This window comes from Eurosta solidaginis, chromosome 4 (genome assembly GCF_040869045.1).
Source record: "Eurosta solidaginis isolate ZX-2024a chromosome 4, ASM4086904v1, whole genome shotgun sequence".
Classification (NCBI taxonomy): Eukaryota; Metazoa; Arthropoda; class Insecta; order Diptera; family Tephritidae; genus Eurosta; species Eurosta solidaginis.
Window position 1 is genome coordinate 26,182,575 of NC_090322.1, and position 24,604 is coordinate 26,207,178.

At 41.3% G+C, this 24,604-nt stretch overlaps 3 protein-coding genes across 8 annotated transcripts in view; 2 read left to right on the top strand and 1 right to left on the bottom strand.

Moving 5' to 3' along the window:
• Septin1 (Septin 1) overlaps positions 1 to 10,676 on the top strand; it is a 63,237-nt gene extending 52,561 nt beyond the window's left edge. For all 5 annotated transcript variants that reach the window (XM_067780864.1, XM_067780865.1, XM_067780867.1 and 2 more), the window contains 2 exons: positions 4,210 to 4,575; positions 9,595 to 10,676. In XM_067780864.1, coding sequence (XP_067636965.1) covers positions 4,210 to 4,575; positions 9,595 to 9,844 — 616 coding nt within the window. In that variant the 3' untranslated portion in view covers positions 9,845 to 10,676. The remainder of the gene's footprint in view (positions 1 to 4,209; positions 4,576 to 9,594) is intronic.
• Positions 10,677 to 17,490: 6,814 nt separating this feature from the next.
• Positions 17,491 to 18,213, top strand: HINT1 (histidine triad nucleotide binding protein 1). Its single transcript, XM_067778703.1, has 3 exons — positions 17,491 to 17,603; positions 17,668 to 17,809; positions 17,874 to 18,213. Exons 1-3 carry the CDS (start codon positions 17,560 to 17,562, stop codon positions 18,141 to 18,143), a joined length of 456 nt encoding a protein of 151 aa, XP_067634804.1. The 5' UTR covers positions 17,491 to 17,559; the 3' UTR covers positions 18,144 to 18,213.
• Positions 18,148 to 19,529, bottom strand: LOC137247743 (rab-like protein 3). Of its 2 annotated transcripts, none has more exons than XM_067778701.1 (3): positions 19,357 to 19,529; positions 18,847 to 19,293; positions 18,148 to 18,492 (listed from the first exon to the last, which is right to left on the bottom strand). In XM_067778701.1, the coding sequence occupies exons 1-3, from the start codon at positions 19,403 to 19,405 to the stop codon at positions 18,263 to 18,265; spliced, it is 726 nt and encodes a 241-aa protein (XP_067634802.1). In that variant the 5' UTR covers positions 19,406 to 19,529; the 3' UTR covers positions 18,148 to 18,262. The 2 variants fall into 2 exon arrangements, with proteins under 2 accessions (XP_067634802.1, XP_067634801.1); XM_067778700.1 differs by having other exon boundaries at positions 18,149 to 18,495; positions 19,357 to 19,522.
• Positions 19,530 to 24,604: the final 5,075 nt, after the last annotated feature.

The following is a 24,604-nucleotide window of genomic DNA, read 5'->3' on the forward strand; positions in this document are numbered from 1 at the left end:
TGAGAAAATGAATCACTACATCGACAAGGGGTACGCTCGAAAGCTTTCCGCCGACGAAGTCACTAAAGGAGGTAAGTCCTGGTTCATACCAATGTTCACCGTCATGAATGTTAACAAAAATAAGAGACGAATCGTATGGGATGCGGCGGCCAAGGTGCAAAATACAAGCCTGAACGACGTATTGCTTACAGACCCTGACCTCTTACGATCAATGGTGGGTGTTTTAATGCGGTTTCGCGAACGACCGGTGGCTATATGCGGGGACATCCGTGAAATGTTCCACCAAATACATGTGAGGAAAGAGGACCAGGTGGCGCAACAGTTTCTATGGAGGGATGGCGATACCAGCCGGCGACCTGATGTATTGACTATGACCGTAATGACGTTTGGAGCGTCTTGCTCCCCATCTTTAGCCAACTATATAAAGGATAAAAATGCGCAACGTTTCGAGAAGGAGCTTCCTCAAGCAGTGGCAGCAATCGTTCAAAACACATTTGTGGACGATTGGCTGCATAGCGTAGACGACGAAGATGAGATGATTCGCTTAGCTAATGATGTCCGCCACATCCACGGTGAAGGCGGGTTCGAGATGCGGAGTTGGCTGTCAAATTCTGCGCGAGTTGTGCAGGCACTCATGGGAGGATCAGAGTCCATAAACAAGTGCTTTGACGAGCCAAGTTCGGAATTCCAAAAGGTTCTCGGCATGTGGTGGCTGCCGAACAGTGACGAGTTAACCTTCAAACATAATTTCAAGCCGGATGTTTTTGATGAATCAAGCATACCAACGAAGAGGCAAATGCTCCAAGTGGTGATGACGATATTCGATCCCTTGAGTCTGCTAGGCTTTTTTGTGATCGAGGCTAAGGCAGTTCTGCAAGATGTTTGGCGGTCAGGGGTGGCCTGGGACGAGCCCGTGCATAACAAAGAACGATCGGCGTGGTGGCAGTGGGTGCGTAAGCTGAAATACATTAACGACATCCGAATTCCACGCTGCTATGTCTTGGCGAACCGTAGTGACGATAATCAGCTGCATGTTTTTGTAGACGCCGGTGTATCAGCATATGCGGCTGTAGCATTCCTGCGTTCCAACGTAATCGGCGATGTTCAGTGCAGCCTAGTAGCATCAAAAACCAGAGTTGCCCCATTGAAGCCGCTGTCTGTTCCGAGGCTTGAGCTGATGGCTGCAATTCTTGGGCTTCGGCTCGCTAAATTTATACAACAAGAGATCTCTATACATATTAGCCGTCGTATCTTCTGGTCCGATTCGAAGGGCGTGTTATGCTGGATAAGGTCTGGCACCAGAAAGTTCCACCAATTTGTGGCCGTACGTGTCGGCGAAATCTTAGAAGAATCACAAGTCAACGAATGGCGGTGGGTGCCATCAAAGCACAACGTCGCGGACGACGCCACTAAGTGGAATCCCAAACTCGACGTTAATAACGCTGACAGATGGTTTACGGGACCTGAGTTTCTGAGACTACCGGACACTTCCTGGCACACATCCGAAATACAACAATCGCAATCCACCCTGGAAACGATACAGCACATAGCAGCTGACATCTCGGTTGAAGAGGGTGCATCACCAGATCCCAAAAGATTCAGCAAATGGGAGAAACTACGTTCAGCACAGATGTGCGTTCTCCGTTTTCTTCGATCGACTATAAGAGCTCCGGTCATAAACCCTATAACTCAGATACTGCTCTACGATACGACTTGTAAAAGTGCCGAGCTTCTGATATTTCGTATGTGCCAGCGCGAATGTTACAGCGAAGAACTCAATCAACTGAGAACCGGCGGGGTAAGTCGTAAAAGCTCAATTTACAAACTTTCTCCATTCACAGATAAGTACGGTCTACTGCGCGTAAAGGGACGAATCGACGAAGCAAGGGGAGTGCCATCAGATCTAAAACAGCCGATAATTCTCCCGCGGCATCACAGCGTTACAAATCTCAGCGCAGACTTCTACCACCGCAAATTCCATCACCATCACAACGAGATAGTGGTAAATGAGATGAGGCAGCGATTCTGCATTCCGGGATTACGTGCATTAGTGAAAGCGGTTGCAAAGGTCTGTCAACAATGTCGCAACCAACGGGCCACGCCAAATCCACCAGAAATGGGCAGACTTCCGGCAGATCGCCTTGCAGCATTTACTCACCCCTTCGCATACACAGGGGTTGACTATTTTGGACCCTTCGATGTGATGGCAGGAAGAAGGTATGAGAAACGGTGGGGCGTTGTGTTTACGTGTATGACCATTCGAGCCGTCCACATTGAGCTTGCGCCATCACTCTCGACTGACTCATTTCTCCTCATTTTGAAGTTGTTCATTGCCAGAAGAGGCGTTCCCAGGCGAATTCTATCCGACAATGGGACCAATTTTAGAGGCGCCAGTCGAATACTGGCGGAAGAGATCGAGAAAATATCGTCTGACGCTATTATGCAAAATATCCTGAAATCGAATGGTCCTTTATACCACCAGCAGCGCCACATATGGGTGGGCATGGGAGCGCATGGTTCGCTCGGTGAAATCAGTCTTGATGGGCACATTACCAAAAAGTGGTTTACGCGAAGAAGTGCTGAGAGCTGCCCTAGCCGACGTTGAGAGCATCATCAACATGCGACCACTAACGTATATTCCGCTTGACTCACACGAAAGCGAGACTCTGACGCCAAATCATTTCCTACTTGGCAATTCAAGCGGCATAAGAGAAAAAGATGACATCGACGTAGGTCTTCCTACACAGCTGAACGAAAGCTTTCGCAGTGCCGGCGACTTAGAGCACCGATTTTGGAGAAGATGGCTCCGTGAATACTTACCGGGTCTCACCAGACGCGCAAAATGGTTCGATAACCCCGAAGTACCAATCGCTCCAGATGACATCGTCATAATCGTAGACGAGAACACAAAGCGGAACACATGGGTAAGAGGAAGGGTACTAGATGTCATACGCAGCGCTGACGGGCAATTCAGGAGTGCAGTAGTCAAAACCTCCAGCAGCTTGGTCACCCGCTCAGTGGTGAAACTTGCGCGCCTCGATCTGAAATCAGTGAACCCCACACCAGAGCATGAAGTTCACGGAAGGGGGAATGTTAGCGCGCAACAAATCGGTACGCCCTTGAGTACCTAAAGTTACAAATTTATTCTACTGCAAAATGCAACCTTGTGGCTGTATGTCAAGTAAATCGCCTACACGAGTTCAACTGACGTTAAGGCATGGCATTGGAGCCTTTGCCTTTTCCTTTTCTTTTCGTTGGCGGCGTTGAACAAGGAGGACAAGCAGCACAAGTATTTTAGCGACCACGCTTATAATTAGAATTACAATCATATAATTGCAATATAAGTTAACTATTTCCTTTGTACAGAATTACACCTGAATTAAATGAATTTTACAAGGTAATACAGCTTAAAATACATGTTATTTTTCCACCCGCCAACACCCCGGGCAAAAAACATCAAAATTTTAGAAATAAGGTTTTTCAATTAGAAGAAAATTTGTCTAAGCGGGGTCGCCCCTCGGCAGTGTTTGGCAAGCGCTCCGGGTGTATTTCTGCCATGAAAAGCTCTTAGTGAAAACTCATCTGCCTTGCAGATGCCGTTCGGAGTCGGCATAAAACATGTAGGTCCCGTTCGGCCGATTTGTAGATTAGATTATTAGATTATGTAGGGAAAATCAATAGCACGACGCAAATTGGAAGAGAAGCTCGGCCTTAGATCTCTTCGGAGGTTATCGCGCCTTACATTTATTTTTTTTTTTTATATATTGCGCTGGCAACCTGAAGGATTGCGCTACACAGCCCCTTGAATCTGGTATTTTAGTCGCCTCTTACGACAGGCATACCTACCGCGGGTATATTCTGACATTCTGACCCCCTAACCCGCTGGGGTCATTATAAGTCGTTAACCTATATATGCTGTTAACTACCGCCTTAAATGTCTAGTGAAATTCGTTTCAAAATGAGTTCCACCATGGGCGAATTTTTGGACGTTACTTAATACCGTTACCTAATACCGCTCTGCCTTGTACTGATGTTCAGACCGATGGGAATACAAGTAATTGGATCTACAGCACCTTCTCCCAAGCAAACTTTGCTTTCCAAAGATGTGTCATAAATAATTGGTGCAGTTTTAATCTGAAGAGTTTCCACATCAGTAATATCTTGTTTTAATTATTAAACTCTCATCTTTTTCTTTCTTATATTTTACAGCCTTAAGCCACTCGATGTTGAGTTTATGAAGAAGTTACACTCAAAAGTAAATATTGTGCCTGTGATTGCTAAAGCTGACTGCCTAACTAAAAAGGAGATTTTACGTCTTAAATGTCGTATTTTGCAAGAAATCGAAGATCATGGCATTAAAATATATCCACTGCCCGATTGTGATTCCGATGAGGATGAAGATTACAAAGAACAAGTTAAACAGCTAAAAGAGGCTGTGCCATTTGCGGTATGCGGAGCCAATACACTGCTTGAAGTAAAGGGCAAGAAAGTGCGTGGACGCCTGTATCCATGGGGTGTGGTGGAAGTGGAAAATCCCGATCATTGTGACTTCATTAAGCTGCGGACCATGTTAATGTGAGTAAGACAAACATTTACCTCGATACGTATTGTGATGATAAGAATAAAAGTAGAGATGTAAATAAACATAAATATAACAAGTAAGGAAGTCGTAAGTTCGGGCGAAACAGAATATTATATACCCAGCGTGTGCTTTCATATATGTACACATATGTATATAAGGGATATATTTAATTAAAATTATCGCACCAATACCATTTACAAGTTTTTTGGCGTGGCTTCCAACTGATTTCATGCATATTGACAAGAAACATACATTGATGTTGTTGTTGTTTTTGTTGTAGCGATAAGGTTAGTCCCCGAAGGCTTTGGGCGTTATCGATGTTGTTGTTGTTGTTGTAGCAGTGCTTCGCCCCACCTAACAGACGCGACCGATCACAAACTGTCATCAATATCCTCTAACGGGAGTCCAAGGAAACTTGCTGTTTCAACAGGGGTGGACCATAGGGAAAGGGGTGTTAGAGGCGTTGGTTCCACATTACAATTAAAGAGATGGTTGGTGTCATGTGGGGACACATTGCAAGCGGGGCATACATTTTGTATGTCGGGGTTGATTCTGGATAGGTAAGAGTTTAACCTGTTACAGTATCCAGAACGAAGTTGAGCCAGAGTGACACGCGTTTCCCTGGGGAGTATGCGTTCCTCTTCCACAAGTTTTGGATACTTTACTTTGAGTACTGGGTTCACCGGGCAATTCCCGGCATAAAGGTCCGACGCCTGTTTGTGGAGTTCACCAAGGACCTGCTTGTGTTTTTTCGCTTCATACGGCTGTGTTCTCAGATGCCGTATTTCCTCAAAATGCTTACGGAGATGACTCCTTAAGCCCCTAGGCGGTGCTGGCTCGTCAATCAGATGTCTGTTGGGATGCCCAGGTTTCTGGGTATTCAACAGGAACTGTTTGGTCAGCATCTCGTTTCTTTCCCTGATGGGGAGTATTCTCGCCTCATTATGTAGATGGTGTTCTGGGGACATAAGAAGACAGCCCGTGGCAATTCTGAGAGCAGTATTTTGGCAGGCCTGTAGCTTCTTCCAGTGGGTAATTTTTAGGCTTGGCGACCATATGGGTGACGCGAAGCACGTAATCGGCTGGCTAATTGCTTTGTATGTAGTCATGAGCGTTTCTTTATCTTTTCCCCAGGTACTGCCAGCAAGGGATTTGAGGATTTTGTTACGGCTCTGAATTCTCGGAACAATTGCGGCTGCGTGCTCACCAAAATGTAGATCCTGATCAAACGTCACACCCAAGATTTTGGGGTGTAGGACAGTCGGTAGCGTAGAGCCATCGACGTGGATGTTCAAAATGGTCGACATTTGGGACGTCCATGTTGTAAATAAGGTCGCGGAAGATTTAGTCGGTGATAATGCCAGGTTTCGCGAGGCGAAAAAACTGGAGAGATCAGGGAGGTAGCCGTTTATTTTATTGCATAGCTCATCGATCTGTGGGCCTGGGCCTGTGGCCATTACTGTGCAGTCATCGGCGTAGGAAACGATTGTGACTCCTTCCGGTGGTGAAGGTAGTTTAGATATGTAGAAATTAAACAAAAGTGGGGATAGGACACCACCCTGTGGCACCCCTTGTTTAATTCTCCTTGGCTTTGATGTTTCGTTTCTAAATAGCACCGATGCCTGCCGACCACCCAGATAATTTGCGGTCCACCTTTTAAGACGTGGGGGAAGGGTAGACCCTTCCAGGTCTTGCAGTAACGAGCCGTGGTTGACCGTATCAAAAGCTTTTGATAGGTCTAGCGCTACGAGTACTGTTCTATGGTGGGGGTTTTGATTTAAACCGCAATTTATCTGGGTACTAATGGCATTTAGCGCGGAGGTAGTGCTATGGAGTTTTCTGAAGCCATGCTGATGGGAGGCTAGTTGCAAATTTGCTTGGAAATAAGGGAGCAAAATGGCTTCGAGCGTCTTTGCTACTGGCGATAGGAGAGATATCGGACGATACGACTCTCCTATGTTAGCTGGTTTACCAGGCTTTAGTAGCGGGATCACCTTGGCCATTCTCCATTTCTCGGGTATGACAAAGGTGGAAAGAGACAGGTTGAAGACCTGCGCTAAATATTTGAAACCCTCTTTCCCTAGGCTTTTAAGCATCGGCATGGCTATGCCGTCTGGGCCCACTGCTTTGGATGGTTTAGCGCGACCAATGGCGTCCTCAACCTCTTTAGCGGTGATGGTGATTGGTGACGCGCTGAATTTGTGTTTATGTGCGTGTCTGTTGGCCCTCCGTCTAACTTTGTCGACCGTAGAATGCATTATATATTGTCGGCAGAAAGCGCTCGCGCATTTTTTCGCATCCGACAGCACTTTGTCGCCAAAGGCGATGGAAACTTTGTCTTTGTGCTTAGTCGGATTCGATAGGGACTTTACGGTGGACCAAAGTTTACCCACACCGGTAGAGAGGTTACAACCTCTTAGGTGCTCCTCCCATTTCGCCCGCTTGTGTTCATCCACAAGCAATCTGATGCGTTGGTTTATATCCCTTATTTGGGGGTCGCCTGGATCAAGCTGCCTTATAAGGTCACGTTCTCTCGCTAAGTTTGCGGCCTCCGCCGGGAAGTGGGGCCGGATTTCGGGAATTCTGCCGGCGGGAATGAAACGTGCCGAGGCGGATTCAATGACCTTGCGAAAGGCACGCTCCCCTTGGCGGGCATCAGTCGGGATAGGGAGGGCAGCAAAGAGGTTGTCTGTAAAGGATTTATATTCTCCCCACTTTCCTTTTTTAAAGTTTATGAAAGTGCGTTTTTCGGTGACGATGAAGTCGGCGGTACGCTCGAGCGAAACAAGTATAGGCAGGTGGTCGGATGCCAATGATACCATCGGCTGCCAGTTGACGCAGTTTACGAGTTCTGCGCTCACGATTGAGATATCTGGCGAACTGTGACAGCTTCCTACCATACGTGTGGGGGCGTCTCCGTTTATTGTACAGAACGTCGTTTCTTCTATTTGATCCGCCAACATCTCGCCCCTACTGTCCGCCCGCAAATTTGAATGCCATAGATCATGATGGGCATTGAAGTCGCCTAAAATAATGCGATTGTTTCCAGTGAGTAAGGCTCTAATATTAGGGTGGTATCCACCGGGGCAACAGGTGGCAGGGGGGATGTAGATGTTGATGATTTCTAGGTTTGCATCGCCTGACCGGACAGATAGGCCTTGACGTTCTAAGACGTTGTCCCTGCGGTCGATGCCAGGATCAAATATGTGATATTGCACAGAGTGGTGTATTATAAACGCGAGGCCGCCTCCATTTCCGCTCTCGCGATCTTTTCTGTGGACATTATACCCAGAGCAGGACTGCAATGCAGATCGTGCTGTGAGTTTAGTCTCTTGAATCGCAGCAATGCGGATGTTGTGCCGCTTCATGAAATTGACTATCTCCGTAATCTTCCCAGTTAGTCCATTACAGTTTAACTGCAGAATTCTGAAGTGCATGAGGGGAGACGTCGCCACTCTGGGGGTAAGTGACGGGTGACTACGCCTGGGTTCAGGAAGGCCAGGACGCAATTGCTGTTGTGGCCCTGGGACTGGGCGTCCTTGGGCAAGCATTGGGGTACCCGGATGATTTGGGTTTGCGACCTGGCAACATGGCGCGATGAAACCCGCCGAGGGGTTGCCGTCGCGGAGACCAGAACATCTAGGAAAGTGGCACCACCCGAGGCAGGAGCTGCATTGGGCGGATGTCGCAAACATATATATTCTGTGCTGGCAAACGGTGCAAACGGAGGTAGGGACTAAGAGTCTGTTTCCCTGACCTACACGATTGCTGCCGGAAAAGAGGGGGCAGGGGCTGTTGCTCAGCATTGCTTCCGACTCTACTACGAAGATTGTAGTTATGAGTGGTAGCAGCTGTTTGAGTTGTTGGCGCCGTAAGGCGCGAGCAGCAGCGGGTACTTGTTGTGGCTTGCTGAGCAGCGGGGCTGCTGGAAGGTAATGGGGGGGCGCTTAGACGTAGACTACGGGACGTAGTGGACGTCGGGTTTTGGGATCAAGCCCAGAACAACCTGTCCGATGCAACCATCCCTTACACGAGACACACTGAACAGAGTATGACCGTCCTAAAAAGATTCTTTTCCGGCAGATGCAGCAAAACCATTTCTCAGGACCGAGGTCAGGAGACGGACCCGGATTGGATTCGATACCTTCCCGGAGCAAGAGAATATGGAGCAGTCCTGCTGCAAGGAGCTGCTGGGAGGATGACAATTTGTGGGAGGGACGAAACAAACTAAATGGGGTTACACTGAAATGACAGTCCTTGGTCGGGAAAAATCCCGAGTCGCTCCGGTACATAGAACCGACTGCCTTGGGAAGCGCGCGTTATCGATGTGATGGTCCTTTGTCGGATGCAGATCCGGTACGCTCCGGTAACATAGCACAATTAAGGTACTTGCCCGACCATCTCGTGAACGATTTATTTGGCCACATTAAACCTTCAGGCCATCCCTCCTTCCACACGCCCAAGTTCCATGAGGAGCTTGATAAAAACAATCCTTATAGATTCTTTGAGATAGGTCGATTTATGGCATTAATAGTATTATAAGAGATTACCTAAAAAAAGGACATGTGTCTACTTGGGCTGTACTCGAATGCGATTTTCGGGCATTGGATTTCTTTAAATCTGGTCGGTCAGTCACCCTTACTTTTACATCAAACAGATTAATGCTTTATTTAATGTTTACTACAGTTTATTTGGCCATTTACTGCGGCTTTGCTCTAGGTTAGTTCTAGCCCTGGTAGAGAGTTTTGATAAAAAATTCTGAGACAGGGAGCTCCTCAAATAAACTCAGATAACTTACATATGTCGGTTGTCTTGATGCATGATAAAAGATGATTTATGATAAAAGAAAAATAATTTATGAAAGATATGAAAGAAGAACGAAGACACATAAGATAAATGAAAACAAATGAATATGAACAAAAAGGAAAATAAGATAAAAAGAAAGAAGAAAGAGAAAAATTCAGAATTAAATTTGATTAACCAACCAATATCACACTCAATCTTCCTCACAGCACACACATGCAGGATCTGCAAGAAGTCACACAAGAAGTACATTATGAAAATTATCGTTCGGAGCGTTTGGGCAAGTCGCGCAAGGAGAATGGCATGAAAATTGAACGTGATTCCATGGTGCCAACGCAAATTGTTGCAAACAGTGTCATTACAGAGAAGGATCGAATATTACAAGAAAAGGAAGCTGAACTGAGACGTATGCAAGAGATGTTGGCACAAATGCAAGCCAAAATACAAGCGCAACAATAGGCGGCACTTATGTAGAGCGTAGAATACAGAATCAGCACAACAAAACAAAAGCAGCAATAACAACAATATTAAAAATAGCAAATAGTATTTAATAACCTGTTGATGAACAAGCGCAGATGAACAACTGCTGTTAACTGAAGGGGGGTATAATGGAGTTAAGGCAAAGCGTTTACGAAGCATTGCATTCCTATTAGTCACAATAACAATTATTACAAAGTAATGTAAATCTGGAAAAAAAAATACAAAAAAATGTTAAACGCCATATTCGTGCGCCTCTTTTACGAAAGGTTACATACGAATATCAGTCAACTGCGCTGCTTGGAAACTACAGTTTTTGATTTGTATTTAAAAGGCGAAAAAAAATCAGAATTTATTCTTTGTAATAAAAAAATCGCATTATTTCTTATAATTAAAAATTATGCTTAATGTTTAATCTATATAATATATATATCTAAAAGAAAGAAAACAAATGTATGCATATATTTACATATACATACAGGCTGTATAACCTATATAATAAATATATTTTGTAATTTCTCATTTTAATTTCATGCTGAAAAACAGTATATTTTTGTAATGTTTAATATTAAATTATGTTTAGTATTTACATACATATTACATATAGATAGTATTCATAGACATATTTTGTGAAGTTAAATCAACCCTCAAACTCAACATATTAAAATGGAAACATACATACATTTCACAAAAAAATATACATATAGAGGGTAGCTAAGGAGTAAAATATAATAAGCTCTTAAACCATACTCAGTAAAATATATAAATGCTGTATCTTTATAATGTAATGTAATGTATCTTGCTAATTTACAAACACCTTGGCCTAAATTCAAAATTTTCCTCATGGTTTAGTGAAAAAAAAAATAATTAAGGGAACAAAAGATGGCAAAACGGCAGATGTCACAGTTATTAAAAGTTGGAAATTTTCGTTACATGTTTAAGGCCCACTTGCAGCACGCAAGTTAACTTTTTAACTCAGGGGTAGTCTGGCATAAGGGGTTACACTCATACATATTTGACTTTTTTAAACTAACTCTGAGCTAAAAAAAAACTTGCCGTTCTTCAAGTGGGCCTAAGTTAAGTCATTCATTATGTTAACTTTTATGAAATTCCTATGCCTTAACTTTGTTTTCAAAGTTCAAGTCGTAAGAAAAGCCAACGTTAAATTCCACTTGACGCCCGCTTTGTTTTAACACAACTATATTCACAAGGAAAAACGCAAAATTTGACATTTGTAACGCTTAATTATTGCTACTAGCAGATTTTTTTTATTTTTCATACATATGTATAACTGTTTGACACGTAATTACTATATGGATAAAAGATCATGTCGACAAAAATCATATACATATATATATATTAGGGCGGGTCAAATTGTGTGGGGAAAAAAAACTTCAGGTTTCTGAATCCGAATTTGACATTCATTTTCATGTATTTTATTTGTGAGAGCCGCTATTCGGATTGGGATATAAAATTTTCTAACAAAATTAGGGAGGCTCGAAATTCATTTCAGACCTATGGTCCCATGGACAATATTATTCAGTATGACCCATAGATTCAGATACTGGATGTGCCTTTTCAACAATAAATTTGACCCACCCTAATATATATATTTGAAATTCGTTTGATTCCTCGCAAACATACAATAATTTACCAATAACGCCTTCAGCTACAATGTCCGCCCATACGTACTCAATTTATTCCTATACACAAATGGCCAGTCATTGTTAATTAATTAAAACCATTAGTACTCCATCCTTTTGTGCAAATAGCAACTTGAGCTGATTTAGATGGCTAATTAGCTTTATATGATCTGATGCAATGGGCCGTATGCATAAAACCAGGAACGCTAATTTCAAAGTAATCTCTTGAAATTTCAATAAGTGCTTACTCTCAAAAATGGACTTCACTACTTTTATGCATATGGTCCAATATTAACTTTGCCGCATTTTATTGAAAAAGTTATAAGACCATTTTGGAGAAAAAAATCATTGGTAATTTTAAATACTATAAAGATACAAAAATTAATAAACATTTTATTTTCAGATCTGTACAAAATTTTTGCAGCTATGTATATGACGAAAGCCTTATATAAAAAAGTTGAAAGAATAAAGTTCTGGAACAAAAATAGAAATGAAAGAAACCTGTAAAATGAAAAGAAGAAGCCAACAAAAAAACTGCAAAATATCCAAACACAATATAAAGCAACTACGAACGCGATTAAAAAAAATCAGAAGTGGAATAAATCGTGATTAAATGCTTTACTGTTTCCCAATTTCTGTTCTGTTGAATGTTCTATATGTTTTTAATTTCTCAGGCCAGGTGTAAGCCACTATCAATGAGTATCAGATAACAACAACAACAGTATCAGATATCAGACCTTGAAAGTTCTCATACGTATAGTTATCCAAATTTTTAAATCGGCAGTTGGCAGCTTTTTTATATGCGTTTTGGTTTTATAGATTGAAATTCGATAGTTTTATAAAAACTAGGGTAACATAAAAAGGTATTGCCCAACGGATTTACAAGCAAGGTGTGAATCACGTTATTATATCTGTGACATTTTTTTAAAGTAACCTAACTCGATCTCTCACAAAGTCGGTTAAGTTGAAATACCACAAGTTGACAATTTGCTTTACTAGTCAGTGTCAATAGATACCAATCAGGCAATGATATTAAACTTATTTAGCGATAACTGACGCCATTGGGAGCAAGAAGGGAGGTCAATTCTGACTCCGCGTGACTCTCAATTCAGCGAAGGTCTCTCCCTTTCAAAGCTGCATTGTCGATTGAAATTCTTTCTTGCTCGGAGCTAGCCTGCGAAGGATTTGGACTCTTATTTGCTGCGCTCTCTTCACATATGCGTAAAGCTCAGACTGCTTATCATTATACCTGCGTCGGCATCATTGAAAAGATCATAAATCTTCCGTATAACTTTCTCTTCTGGTAATTAGACTATGAATGAAAATAGCCAAAACTATATATTAAGCGCTTAACTAACAACTGTTTTTTGATAAGCAAATATTTTTTTCATCATGTAAATACAAATTAATTATAAATAATTTAGGGCGTACTTAAATGCTTGGTGCTTACACTATTCTGCTCCTTAGCTTTTCCTACACACTAAATAAAACTAATAAAACAACAAGGGAGTTCGGAGTTTTATGCATTTGAAGTTGGCAACATTGCTATGGCAAGTTTGCTAAAACTACAGATCGTGAGCAATTTTTTTTTTCTCTTAAAATTTTTGTGTTTGTTTTGTATTGACACCTGCTGATTAGTTTAAAAATTATGTACGGTTTTTGATGTTGCGTATTTGCAATGATGTAGCAAGTGTATAGCCGTGCATTTTGTTAGTGTATTGTAAATTTATTTTACACATGTTTGCAATGCATTAAATTCAGGACTCCCTTCATGTATACATGGGTAAGAAATCCCGAATTTATACATATGAACGATTCATAATCGTAAAAATAAAACTATTTATCTAAACATTCCCCTGGCATCGCGCTTGTCGATCTGAGGACGATTACCGAAGGTAATCGAAATATATCGGTTTTATAAGAACTTCTTGTTTTTCTATTACACCTGACCTCGAGCCAGCTTAACTCAAAGAAAAATGTCACGTAATTCAACGACAATTTTTTCTGTCACTTAAAAAAAAAAATATTTTTGAGGTACATAAATTCTCGCTAAGTAGGTTTAGAGTTTCACCAAAGTCATCTTTAATAGGCCTTTGTTCGACGATGGTCGTCTACCGACTCTTTTATTTCAACACTGTACTGAGAGGTCGACAATCGTGAGCGGGCCGATTTTTTAACCTTGCTTCTAAAAAATTGTTTTAGACTCATAAATAGTAATTACACATATTTTAAGACATATACATATATACTTACGCTATTAAACAATTATTATAAGCAAAAATAGAAATCTGTCGACTGAGTGGCTAAATTCCACTAGTTTAACATTTGCAATAGAAAGCAAAAACAGTTGAAAATAAATTTTAAAATTTCAGTTAAATGATTCAAGGTTCGATTCGAGCTCAAGGCCAGAACAATAATTTTTTTCTAATGATAATTATTATTATTATAACAATTTCAGTTAAATATAAATTTTGATGGACAGTGGTGAGCTGTACACAAAAACGTGAACAAATGTACATGTAATGATATAATATTAAAAAAGTTAATATTAATTATAAATACATTTATAATCGCTTTTATACATAAAAACAAAAATTAACATGCCGTTATTATTTAAAAGTACTCGTAGCCTTTCATGATATGTAAGGCAAATTTGGAATGTGAGTTGAAACCACAGCCCCCGCGATTCGTTCTAATCCTCGCGACAGAAGACATGACCTAAGTATTAAAGATACAATTTACATATAAAGGTAACAACTGGCTTGTCTTGACCACGCGGTACAGTTTTTAGCGATTTAGCGACCGAGATAGAATCGCACAAGTGATAAACGTGTTCACATAGCTCCATTTCGATTTCCATTCTACTCTTGATTGGCATTTTGCTACCGGTATGCCTAACGCGGGCATATTCGACTACCTCTAACCCGCAGGGGAAACTTCCACCTATGTAGAAATAGTGGTTTACTTTGAAAAAGGGACCTTACTTTCATCATTTTATTAGCTTCATGTTAGACACCCTCCCAGTGGATTTTCCAGCCAGGCACTATTAGTTTATAGATGTTTGGAGTTAACAATGTCACCTAGCATAAGGAAAAGCTTTCTGATGTTGATAGGCGGAAAGCCCTATATTTGTTGATCAGCCATATAGTTACACGTCACTATGATTTTCGACGCTCAGCTAGACTTAATAAATTTATTTTCCACAAAGATTGAGCTGGTGCAAGGCTGCTTATAACGTCGAAGCCCCCGATATTTCGATGGAATTATATTATCACCCACACTGACACAGACGAAATCCACGGATACGCTATTCACTAGTCAAGGGAAGTGAGACCTTATGCCTACAATAAGAGTAATAAGATGGATTTCTCAACGATTTCAAGGGCAATCGCGTCATCCTTGTTGTTATTGTTGTAGCGATAAGGTTACTCCCCGAAGGCTTTGGGGAGTGTTATCGGTGTAATGGTCCTTTGCCGGATACAGATCCGATACGCTACGGTTACACAGCACCATTAAGGTGCTAGCCCGAGCATCTCGGGAACGATTTATGTGGCTTCCCAAGGCAGTCGGTTCTATGTACCGGCCCCACTTCCCGGCGGAGGCCGCGAGCTTAGCGAGGGAACGCGACCTTATAAGACAGCTTGATCCAGGCGACCCCCAAATAAGGGATATAAACCAACGCATCAGATTGCTTGTGGACGAACACAAGCGGGCGAAATGGGAAGAGCACCTAAGAGGTTGTAACCTCTCTACCGGTGTAGGTAAACTTTGGTCCACCGTAAAGTCCCTATCGAATCCGACTAAGCACAAAGACAAAGTTTCCATCGCCTTTGGCGATAAGGTGCTGTCGGATGCGAAAAAATGCGCGAGCGCTTTCTGCCGACAATATATAATGCATCCTACGGTCGACAAAGATAGACGGAGAGCCAATAGACACGCACATAAACACAAACTCAGCGCGTCACCAATTACCATCACCGCTAGAGAGGTTGAGGACGCCATTGGTCGCGCTAAACCATCCAAAGCAGTGGGCCCAGACGGCATAGCCATGCCGATGCTTAAAAACCTAGGGAAAGAGGGTTTCAAATATTTAGCGCATGTCTTCAACCTGTCTCTTTCCACCTTTGTCATACACGAGAAATGGAAAATGGCCAAGGTGGTCCCGCTACTAAAGCCTGGGAAACCAGCTAACGTAGGTGAGTCATATCGTCCGATATCTCTCCTATCGCCAGTCGCAAAGACGCTTGAAGCCATTTTGCTCCCTTATTTCCAAGCACATTTGCAGCTAGCCCCTCATCAGCATGGCTTCAGAAAACTCCATAGCACTACCTCCGCGCTAAATGCCATCAGCACCCAGATAAATTGCGGTTTAAATCAAAACCCCCACCATAGAACAGTACTCGTAGCGCTAGACCTATGAAAAGCTTTTGATACGGTCAACCATGGCTCGTTACTGCAATACCTGGAAGGGTCTACCCTTCCCCCATGTCTTAAAAGGTGGACCGCAAATTATCTGGGTGGTCGGCAGGCATCGGTGCAATTCAGAAACGAAACATCAAAACAAAGGAGAATTAAACAAGGGGTGCCACAGGGTGGTGTCCTATCCCCGCTTTTGTTTAATTTCTACTTATCTAAGCTACCTTCACCACCGGAAGGAGTCACAATCGTTTCCTACGCCGATGACTGCACAATAATGGCCACAGGCCCAGGCCCAAAGATCGATGAGCTATGCAATAAAATAAACGGCTATCTCCCTGATCTCTCCAGTTTTTTCGCCTCGCGAAACCTGGCATTGTCACCGACTAAATCTTCCGCGACCTTATTTACAACATGGACGCCCCAAATGTTGACCATATTGAACATCCACGTCGATGGCACTACGCTACCGACTGTCCTACACCCCATTTGGTGCGCACCTTTGAGTGGTATTTCGTGCCGGATCAAGATACAATTTATCTTGATAATTTCTTTATCGATAATATTTCGAAGTGTTTCAACGGAAACGGTGGAAATTTTTTGATAAACGATTAGCTTAACGTTAAGGTGCATCCCTGCCTTAGCGGCACCAATAATCGATTGCATTGATTCTCATAAGATTGGCCGAATCAGCTGTTATAAGGTTACCGATACGGTTACCGATAAAGCACCAATGTCTCCAGGTTAAAGCTGCAGACATTGGTGATTTAAGCCGGAATCATTGGTGCCGTATGTCGTATCGCTGTAGTCGTATCCCTAACGTAATCAGCTGTTTATCGTTACGACGGTAAACGAAAAACCAATTGGTTGGCTACGATACGGTTACGACCTTAGCGGCACCAATAATCTTTTGCATTGATTCTCATAAGGTTGGTCGAATCAGCTGTTAAAAGGTTACCGATACGGTTACCGATTAAGCACCAATGTCTTCAGCTTTATCGGTATCCGTATCGGTAACCTTATAACAGCTGATTCGACCAACCTTATGAGAATCAATGCAATCGATTATTGGTGCCGCTAAGGTCGTAACCGTATCGTAGCCAACCATTTGGTTTTTGGTTACCGTCGTAACGATAAACAGCTGATTGCGTTAGGGATACGACTACAGCGATACGACATACGGCACCAATGACTCCCGCTTAATGGTTATTCTGCCTGCGATGTGTCCCCACAAGACACCAACCATATTTTCAATTGTAAACTGGAACCTATGCTTCTAACACCAACTACACTATGGTCCACCCCTGTTGAAACTGCCAGTTTCCTTAGACTTCCGTTAGAGGATTTTGATGACGATTTTTGAGTGTTCGCACTCAGGGGAAGGGGCGAGGCACTGTTAACACGAAACAACAACCAAGCTTCCTTGCATTTGCCTTCTCAATTTTCAAATTCTCGGTTTTTATGTCCTAACGATTTTAGTTTGGTCCACAAAATTGGTTGCAAACATTGTTACTAATTGGCAACACTGCTGGTTGACAAAACCAAAAACAATCTCTGGTTAGTTCATGTACTTCGCCACAGTATGTCTGTCAAAAAATCCCACCACATTGAAGAGTTTTGACAACCGGCTGGTGATAGATGCATTTTCTTATTTCACGCATCAGATTGGTTAAGCGAATTTGGTAAGTCTATGTGTTAAGTTCTTAGGACTTTAACATGAGAAAATTGATGTAAATTTTATTCCAGCTTCAAGCCAATTTCGCTCAGCACCTTAAAAATGTCTAGCGAAGTGGAGAAGGCACAAACAGCGGCGCCTGCCGAAGATACAATTTTTGGCAAAATTTTGCGCAAAGAGATTCCATGCAATTTTATATATGAGGATGATAAAGTAGGTGTTATTAGCAAAGAAAAACAAGAACGCTATGATTAAATTGTTATTTTTTTTTTCACAGTGCGTCGCCTTCCACGATATCAATGCCCAAGCCCCAACTCATTTTCTAGTGATACCGAGAAAACCGATTGCACAATTATCCTTTGCTACTAGCGATGATACAGAATTGTTGGGCCATCTTATGCTGGTAGGTGCAAAAGTAGCCAAAGATATAGGTTTAGAAAAGGGTTATCGTGTTGTCATCAATAATGGACAACATGGTGCACAATCGGTTTATCATTTGCATTTGCATTTCTTAGGTGGACGCCAAATGCATTGGCCCCCAGGCTAAGTACTACATTATAATAAATATGTATGTTGGCATTTATTGTCGAAGTAAATTGTACATACTATATGCGAAATTCACACTTCACTCTTATTTCTAATACAAAGGATAATTTGGAACCGTCCTTAACGCATTTGTGTAGTAAATCGTGACGCGGCACCCTCTGTATTTGAATAAATTGCATTTGTTGTATGCTTTCTTCTATCATTAGGCGCTCCAGCTATATCACGTATTACACCCTTTTTCTCAATCACTCGATCGAAGAAACGTGCAAGTTTCACAGCATCTGTCGTGCCAGCGGCAAAACTTCGAGAATCTCTACAGTTCAACCATATCTCTTCTGCTCCACACTGTTCTGCTGCAATAAATACATATTTATTTACAGATCGATGGCTGAGTCTAAGAAGCGCTATCGTATTTGTATGAAAAAACGTCCTATGTTGTTACGGGTAAAAAATTGCCTAATATTTTGATGAATGCCGCTGCGAATTGTGCTGACATCTAACTGCTGGCTGCGCACAACGCCTTTCGCCTCTAACTATCAATATCGTGTTTACCCGCGTTAGGATAGCGTCCAAGATTCTCTAAACCTTCTGGGAGTATTTCTCGTTAGAACCGCAACTTAGGAAATTCTCCATATTAGTTTTAAGCTAGTGCATTCTTATACTCAGCCGACGATGTACATATTCACATTTTTCTCACTACTTACCTATGCCACCCGTTTTTTGTAGTGTTTTCGGCTGCCTCTTCTCATCTAAAAGATCCAACTTTGCACCTATCACCAAGATTGAAAGATGCGTTGAACCCAAGAATTGTTCCGGGTCAAATGTATTCTCCCCACTCCCACTTTTTATATCTTTTCCATCTTTATTGAGAATCTCATATAACCATTCCCGCAAGTTTTCTTGACTTTTGCGGTTGGTGAGGTCATGTACGAGTATAATACCATGTATGGCGTTGTAGAATACGCTCCTTGTATTCCGATGGCTTATGGACCCACCAACATCGAATAATTCTATAAAATATGGTTGCTGCTGCGGTGTTCCTTCTTTGTATTCGTGTAGTTTGACTTCTATATTACAACCAACAGTCCAACCCGGATGAGTCAGTGGTTCATTCTGTGCAATCAAGTGAGTGAGGCACGTCTTCCCAACTCCTTCAAATAAATGAAGTTAACAGTGCAATATGGTAAGTACTGCTTGGAAGAGTGCGCACATACCTGAATCTCCTACTAAAAGGACTCGAACTTTGTCAATGTTATTTGCCATTTGATTGCGTTATTAGTATCTAAAAAACGACGATATCAATTTGACAATTTGCATTCAAAGCGAATTGAATAAAATTCGCTTTGGCCCGAGGCGAATTCAGTACCAGGTGTTATCCAAGGCGAATGAATTCGCCTTGGTGTTATCTCAACAGCTGGTTGCTTCTTCTTGATTATTTTCCATACAACGATTGATGTGTTGTATAGTGTTGCATATTCAAGAATAGGCCACTATTGTGAACGAGCGAATGAAATGTAAATACGACGTGGCGGCAACCCAATTCACCGTGCAGAAGAATGTCAAGTCAAAAGAAAATTTTAATTGATTTCTACAAACTGACATATTAAAGTACAAGGCGCTGTATGGAAAATAATCAAAAAGCAATCAGCTGGTGGGATAACAACACCGGTCCTGAATTATCCTTGCTAGCCCTCATAATTTTGAGTGTTGCTTCTTGAATTATCTACAGCATTGATTTAGCTCAGTATCAGATTAACGGGCCGATTCTGAGCGTTACCGGTAAAATAGTCCCCAGAACATTATGTAACCGAAAATCGTTTCCAGTTCTTTTATTCGCGATTCTGGCCAAAGTGGTAACGCTGTCATCATCGAAAAACTCACCAATGTCTGTGGTGAAATTTAAAAGTTGGTTTTCTTCGCTTTATCCATGGCGGAACGATACAAAGTGGCAGCATGCGACAGCTGAATATAAACTTTTTTATTTGATTTGATACATCAACTTTCGGCGCAGTTCGATTTTGACATTCGTCCATCGAATTTACAAAAACAAAGTACATGGAATTTTTATTTATGTTTGTAGGTATGTCACCATGCAGCCACCTTGTATGGTTCCGCCATGGCTTTACCGAAAATGTGTCACTCCCCTACAAGAATACTGACTTTCATATGACCATCATCTGATTGTCAGCAATGTCAACCTAACGATCAGCGTCTCATACAAACTTTCTATCACAAACTTAAGGGGAATTGCGCAAATGTGATGTAAACAACTGTGTACGTGTGAGTTTTTGTCTCCTTCTTATACACCAACATGGCCTACTGATTAAGTATATAGCCGTACTGCTCACTCTCATTCCTTTTCCTGGATCAATGCTGACACTCTAACTATCAAAAAGTGTCATAAATGATAGTTTACTGTAGATATCAGGTTTGACTGTTATACTATCATAAATGACCATTCTTATATTCCACCAAAAATGAAACAATGCTTTTTGCTTTTTATTTACTTTATTTCATTACGTTTTTAATCTTGTACGTGATAAAAGCATACGTGTTTCTTATTTGTTTAAAATAAATAGTTTTATAAGAATCCGAGTTCAGAATGTTCAATTTAAATTCAGAAAATAACAAAACAACAGAAGAGCGCTTTCCTCATGCGGAAACACATTTAAAAATGATTCACCACTAACCACTATTATTTTTCGCATATCAATTTTTTGAGTGCGCCCCGACATTCCGACAGCTTTTGGTATTTTTTAATATTATTTTCGATTTTTTTTCTTTTAGCATGGAGCTTTGAAATGGTCTCTTTTTCATTTTTTAAACTTATTTTTTATATGGTTTTCGTCGGTTGAAAATTACGGAATTTAAAAAATAACAACACAACCGTGATAATCATTTAATTGTCATATGACAGTCAGTAGTGACAACATGATTAAATCGGATAAACTGTTCTCGCATACATAAAATTCCGTTGAGAGTTATGTATCTGTCTCACATGCATAATGGTATCTGCTGTATGTTCTTTTGTTCTGTACCAGGTGTCCGAAGCTTTCCCAGTTTGAGTCCTTTTTCATGATTATAGGCTGTCTTTGGGAACATGCGGACATGCGTGAGCGAACAAAGGAACATACATAAATTTGACTATCAATGTTTACGTCATCGCAGGATCAGCATTGTCAATTACAAGTGTGAGTGTTTTCGTAAACTATCAGCGTTTCTTGTAGGGTCGTAGATACGAGGTAAACAAATAAACGAAACGATGTGTATATATATATTATATTGTAATTTATTCTGTGAAAGTACATAATGTAAACAAATATATAATATATAGCAAGAGGCAACACTATTTTACTATTATCTTTACTTATTTCCGCTTACAATTCTTTATTTTTCAGTTTTGCCTGTTTCTAATCAACAGCTGTTGTTTGGTTATTTCGATGTAACCACCTACTTTTGTGGGTAAAAAATTATCCGGCTACTTTCGCGGATAGAATACCAAAAAGTTTCCACATGATTTCGTTACCGTGGTAAAGAATGTTGTTACCACACTAGAATCGGGGCGTAAATAGTACATTGATGCCTCTGAGATGTAAAGTAAGGTGCAGGAAACCAATGTCTGCGGTCTGAATTTTCTTTTGTAGGAGGGTGTTATTTTGCTTTTCCTGAGTGGAAATGGAAAATTGTTAGTCAACGGAACTGAATGGGTGGACCTTCAGCGTATCCCATTGTCCACAACTAAGGTTTTTATATCTTTCATGAACATGAAATGGTATATTAACTTTGGTCCGATGTTTGTAACATTGAGAAATATAGAAGATATACACACCATTAAGTATACCGAATTGATCAGGGCGACGAACTGAGTTGATGTAACCATGTCCGTCTGTCTGAAGGCAAACTAGTCCCTCAAATTTTGAGATATCTCAATGAAATTTGGCACAAGGGTGTATTTTTGTATTATATTAGACATTTGTCGGATCCGGTAGGATCGGACCACTATAACATATATCTCCCACACAACCGATCGTTCAGATAAGACGATTTTTGTCATTCCTGTCGCAATTTAGAAAGTATAAACGTGAAACTCGGTGATATATATTCTAATATATCATAGAATATATCCTGAAAAATTCACTTTGATCGGAGCTATATATAGTTATATACCATACAACCGATCGTTCAGATAGAAAGATTTTTGGCCATTAAAAAATAAAAAAATAAATAAATGTAAGGCGCGATAACCTCCGAAGAGATCTAAGGCCGAGCTTCTCTTCCAATTTGCGTCGTGCTCCTATTGATTTTCCCTACAATTTGGCCGGACGGGACCTACATGTTTTATGCCGACTCCGAACGGCATTTGCAAGGCAGATGAGTTTTCACTGAGAGCTTTTCATGGCAGAAATACACCCGGAGCGCTTGCCAAACACTGCCGAGGGGCCACCCCGCTTAGAAAAATTTTCTTCTAATTGAAAAAACCTTATTTCTAAAATTTTGATGAATTTTTGGCCATTTCTCCATTAATTTAGAAAGTATAAACGTGAAACTCGGTGATATATATTTTAATATGTCATAGAAGATTTTCTGAAAAAATCACTTTGATCGGAGCTATATATAATATATATCCCATACAACCGATCGTTCAGATAGAAAAATGTTTGGCAATTTCACTATTTGTATATAATTTCTTATACAGCGGATTTTTTGGAGATTACGAACGGGATAAGATTATTGTTCAGCCCCATTCATGAAAGGTATGAAGTCTTCGGCACAGCCGAAGACAGTCCCGTCCTTACTTGTTTTTTATTGTGTCACGGCCAAGCCTGTCTTTTGTGTCTTTTTCGGGGTGTTGTTTATAAGTTTTCAGTGTGCGAGTTTGTATCTTCACAAGAATTATCACATCCAACCCGATGATCAGCTTCACCCCGCGGCACGTTCGCCTGTCGTAAGAGTCGGCTAAAATACCAAATTGATTCAAGAGGTTGTGTATCGCAACATATGCCTTCTCCATCTAAATTGTTAACCTCACCTACCCGTGTCGAATCCTGTTGCTTTAACAGTCCAGGCTCTGGCGACCCCAAGTTCCTCATGGATCTAGGGGATGGGAGGGCGGGAAGGCCTAGAAGGTTTCATATGGTCATACCAAATCGTTCCCGAGATGGCCGGGCTAGTATTTAAAAGGTGCTTGTTACCGAAACGTACCGGATCTGTATCCGGAAAAGGACTACCAACATCGGTAGTACTCGGCAGGGTTTTCGGGGAGTGTCCTTATCGCTACAACAACAACAACTTACACGTAGTTAATCCAGTTCATTTGGCAAGTAAGCTCTGCTCCAAGTTTCTCGAGAAAGGAAGGGTTTAGATGGCCGGTAAAAGTCCAGTTGAGGGGTCGACTGCTAATACGCTACCAAAAACATCGAGAGAGGTGTCCAAAGACGCGTATTAATCTCGAAAACAATAATCCGAAGGTGGAAAATGAAAATTTTATCTATGTCCGGAGATATTTGCAGTTGAAGTTGGCGATTTTCATGTGATTGTTGTATTGTTGTGTAAAAATTGTGAACATAAGTGCTTTGCGCCAATATAGTTTTAGTCTCCAAACCGGTGTTGGACCCAGCCAGGGAAATTTTTTATATGCGTGGCCGAAGGCCGCCAATGCAGAGGTGTTCTGCGCAAAAATACTATTAAAATTTTTGTTTTCCGCTTTCGGGTTATTAATACTGATGTCAAGGCGCGTCGTTTGACACCTCTCTCTATATTTTTGGACGTGTTTTAGCAATCGACCCCTTCACTAGACTATTACCAGATGTCGTAGAAGGTCCAACGTGGTCATATCAAACCTTCTTTGCGGTCGTCGGCATTGTAAATTTTACCAAGTAGCGCAACTAACAGCTGATCGGTGAAAATTCGCACATTCACACGCACAGTTCTCGACTCAGTTTCAAAAAAAAACTTTTGATTATTTAATTCAAATTTTAAAGTGAGATAATCCTTACAAATTTATGTATACAAAATATATATGGCGTTTTTGTTGTTATTAAAACAATAGTTTTATTTATATTAAAGCTTTTATCATTTTTTTTTTAACTTTGAAAAATCTCCGAACACCATTCCTTCATTATATGACATTCGACTGCCTAGTCCACTGCCTTCCACTCTATTCGCAACATAACCTCTACTTAAGCTGCCAAACTATATAGTAAACAATGGTCGTCGGTCTAATGCGGCAGTTATGCGGCAGTTACCCACCGACGTGTGCCGTACGTAAGGACGTTTGTCGTACGAAGCACGTTTGACCGAACTCTCAAGCCCGTAGGAATCAATGTGTGCGTCTGTGTACATGTACATAACATATTTGTGTGTGCATTGTTTACAGATAAGCACTGTTGCCATTGACCATTTTGCATGTATGCTTATGGAAACATCAACTTTTTCCAATTTAATTTTTGATATTGTAAAAGG

Bases quoted from the DNA above. Each gene is read 5' to 3' on its own strand.
- HINT1 (XM_067778703.1), top strand. From the start codon at position 17,560: ATGCATTTTCTTATTTCACGCATCAGATTGGTTAAGCGAATTTG. The intron at 17,604-17,667 runs GTAAGTCTATGT...ATTTTATTCCAG, and splicing joins AGATTGGTTAAGCGAATTTG to CTTCAAGCCAATTTCGCTCA. The intron at 17,810-17,873 runs GTAGGTGTTATT...TTTTTTTCACAG, and splicing joins TTATATATGAGGATGATAAA to TGCGTCGCCTTCCACGATAT.
- LOC137247743 (XM_067778700.1), bottom strand. From the start codon at position 19,405: ATGGCAAATAACATTGACAAAGTTCGAGTCCTTTTAGTAGGAGATTCA. The intron at 19,294-19,356 runs GTATGTGCGCAC...ATTTATTTGAAG, and splicing joins CCTTTTAGTAGGAGATTCAG to GAGTTGGGAAGACGTGCCTC. The intron at 18,496-18,846 runs GTAAGTAGTGAG...TATTTATTGCAG, and splicing joins ACAAAAAACGGGTGGCATAG to CAGAACAGTGTGGAGCAGAA.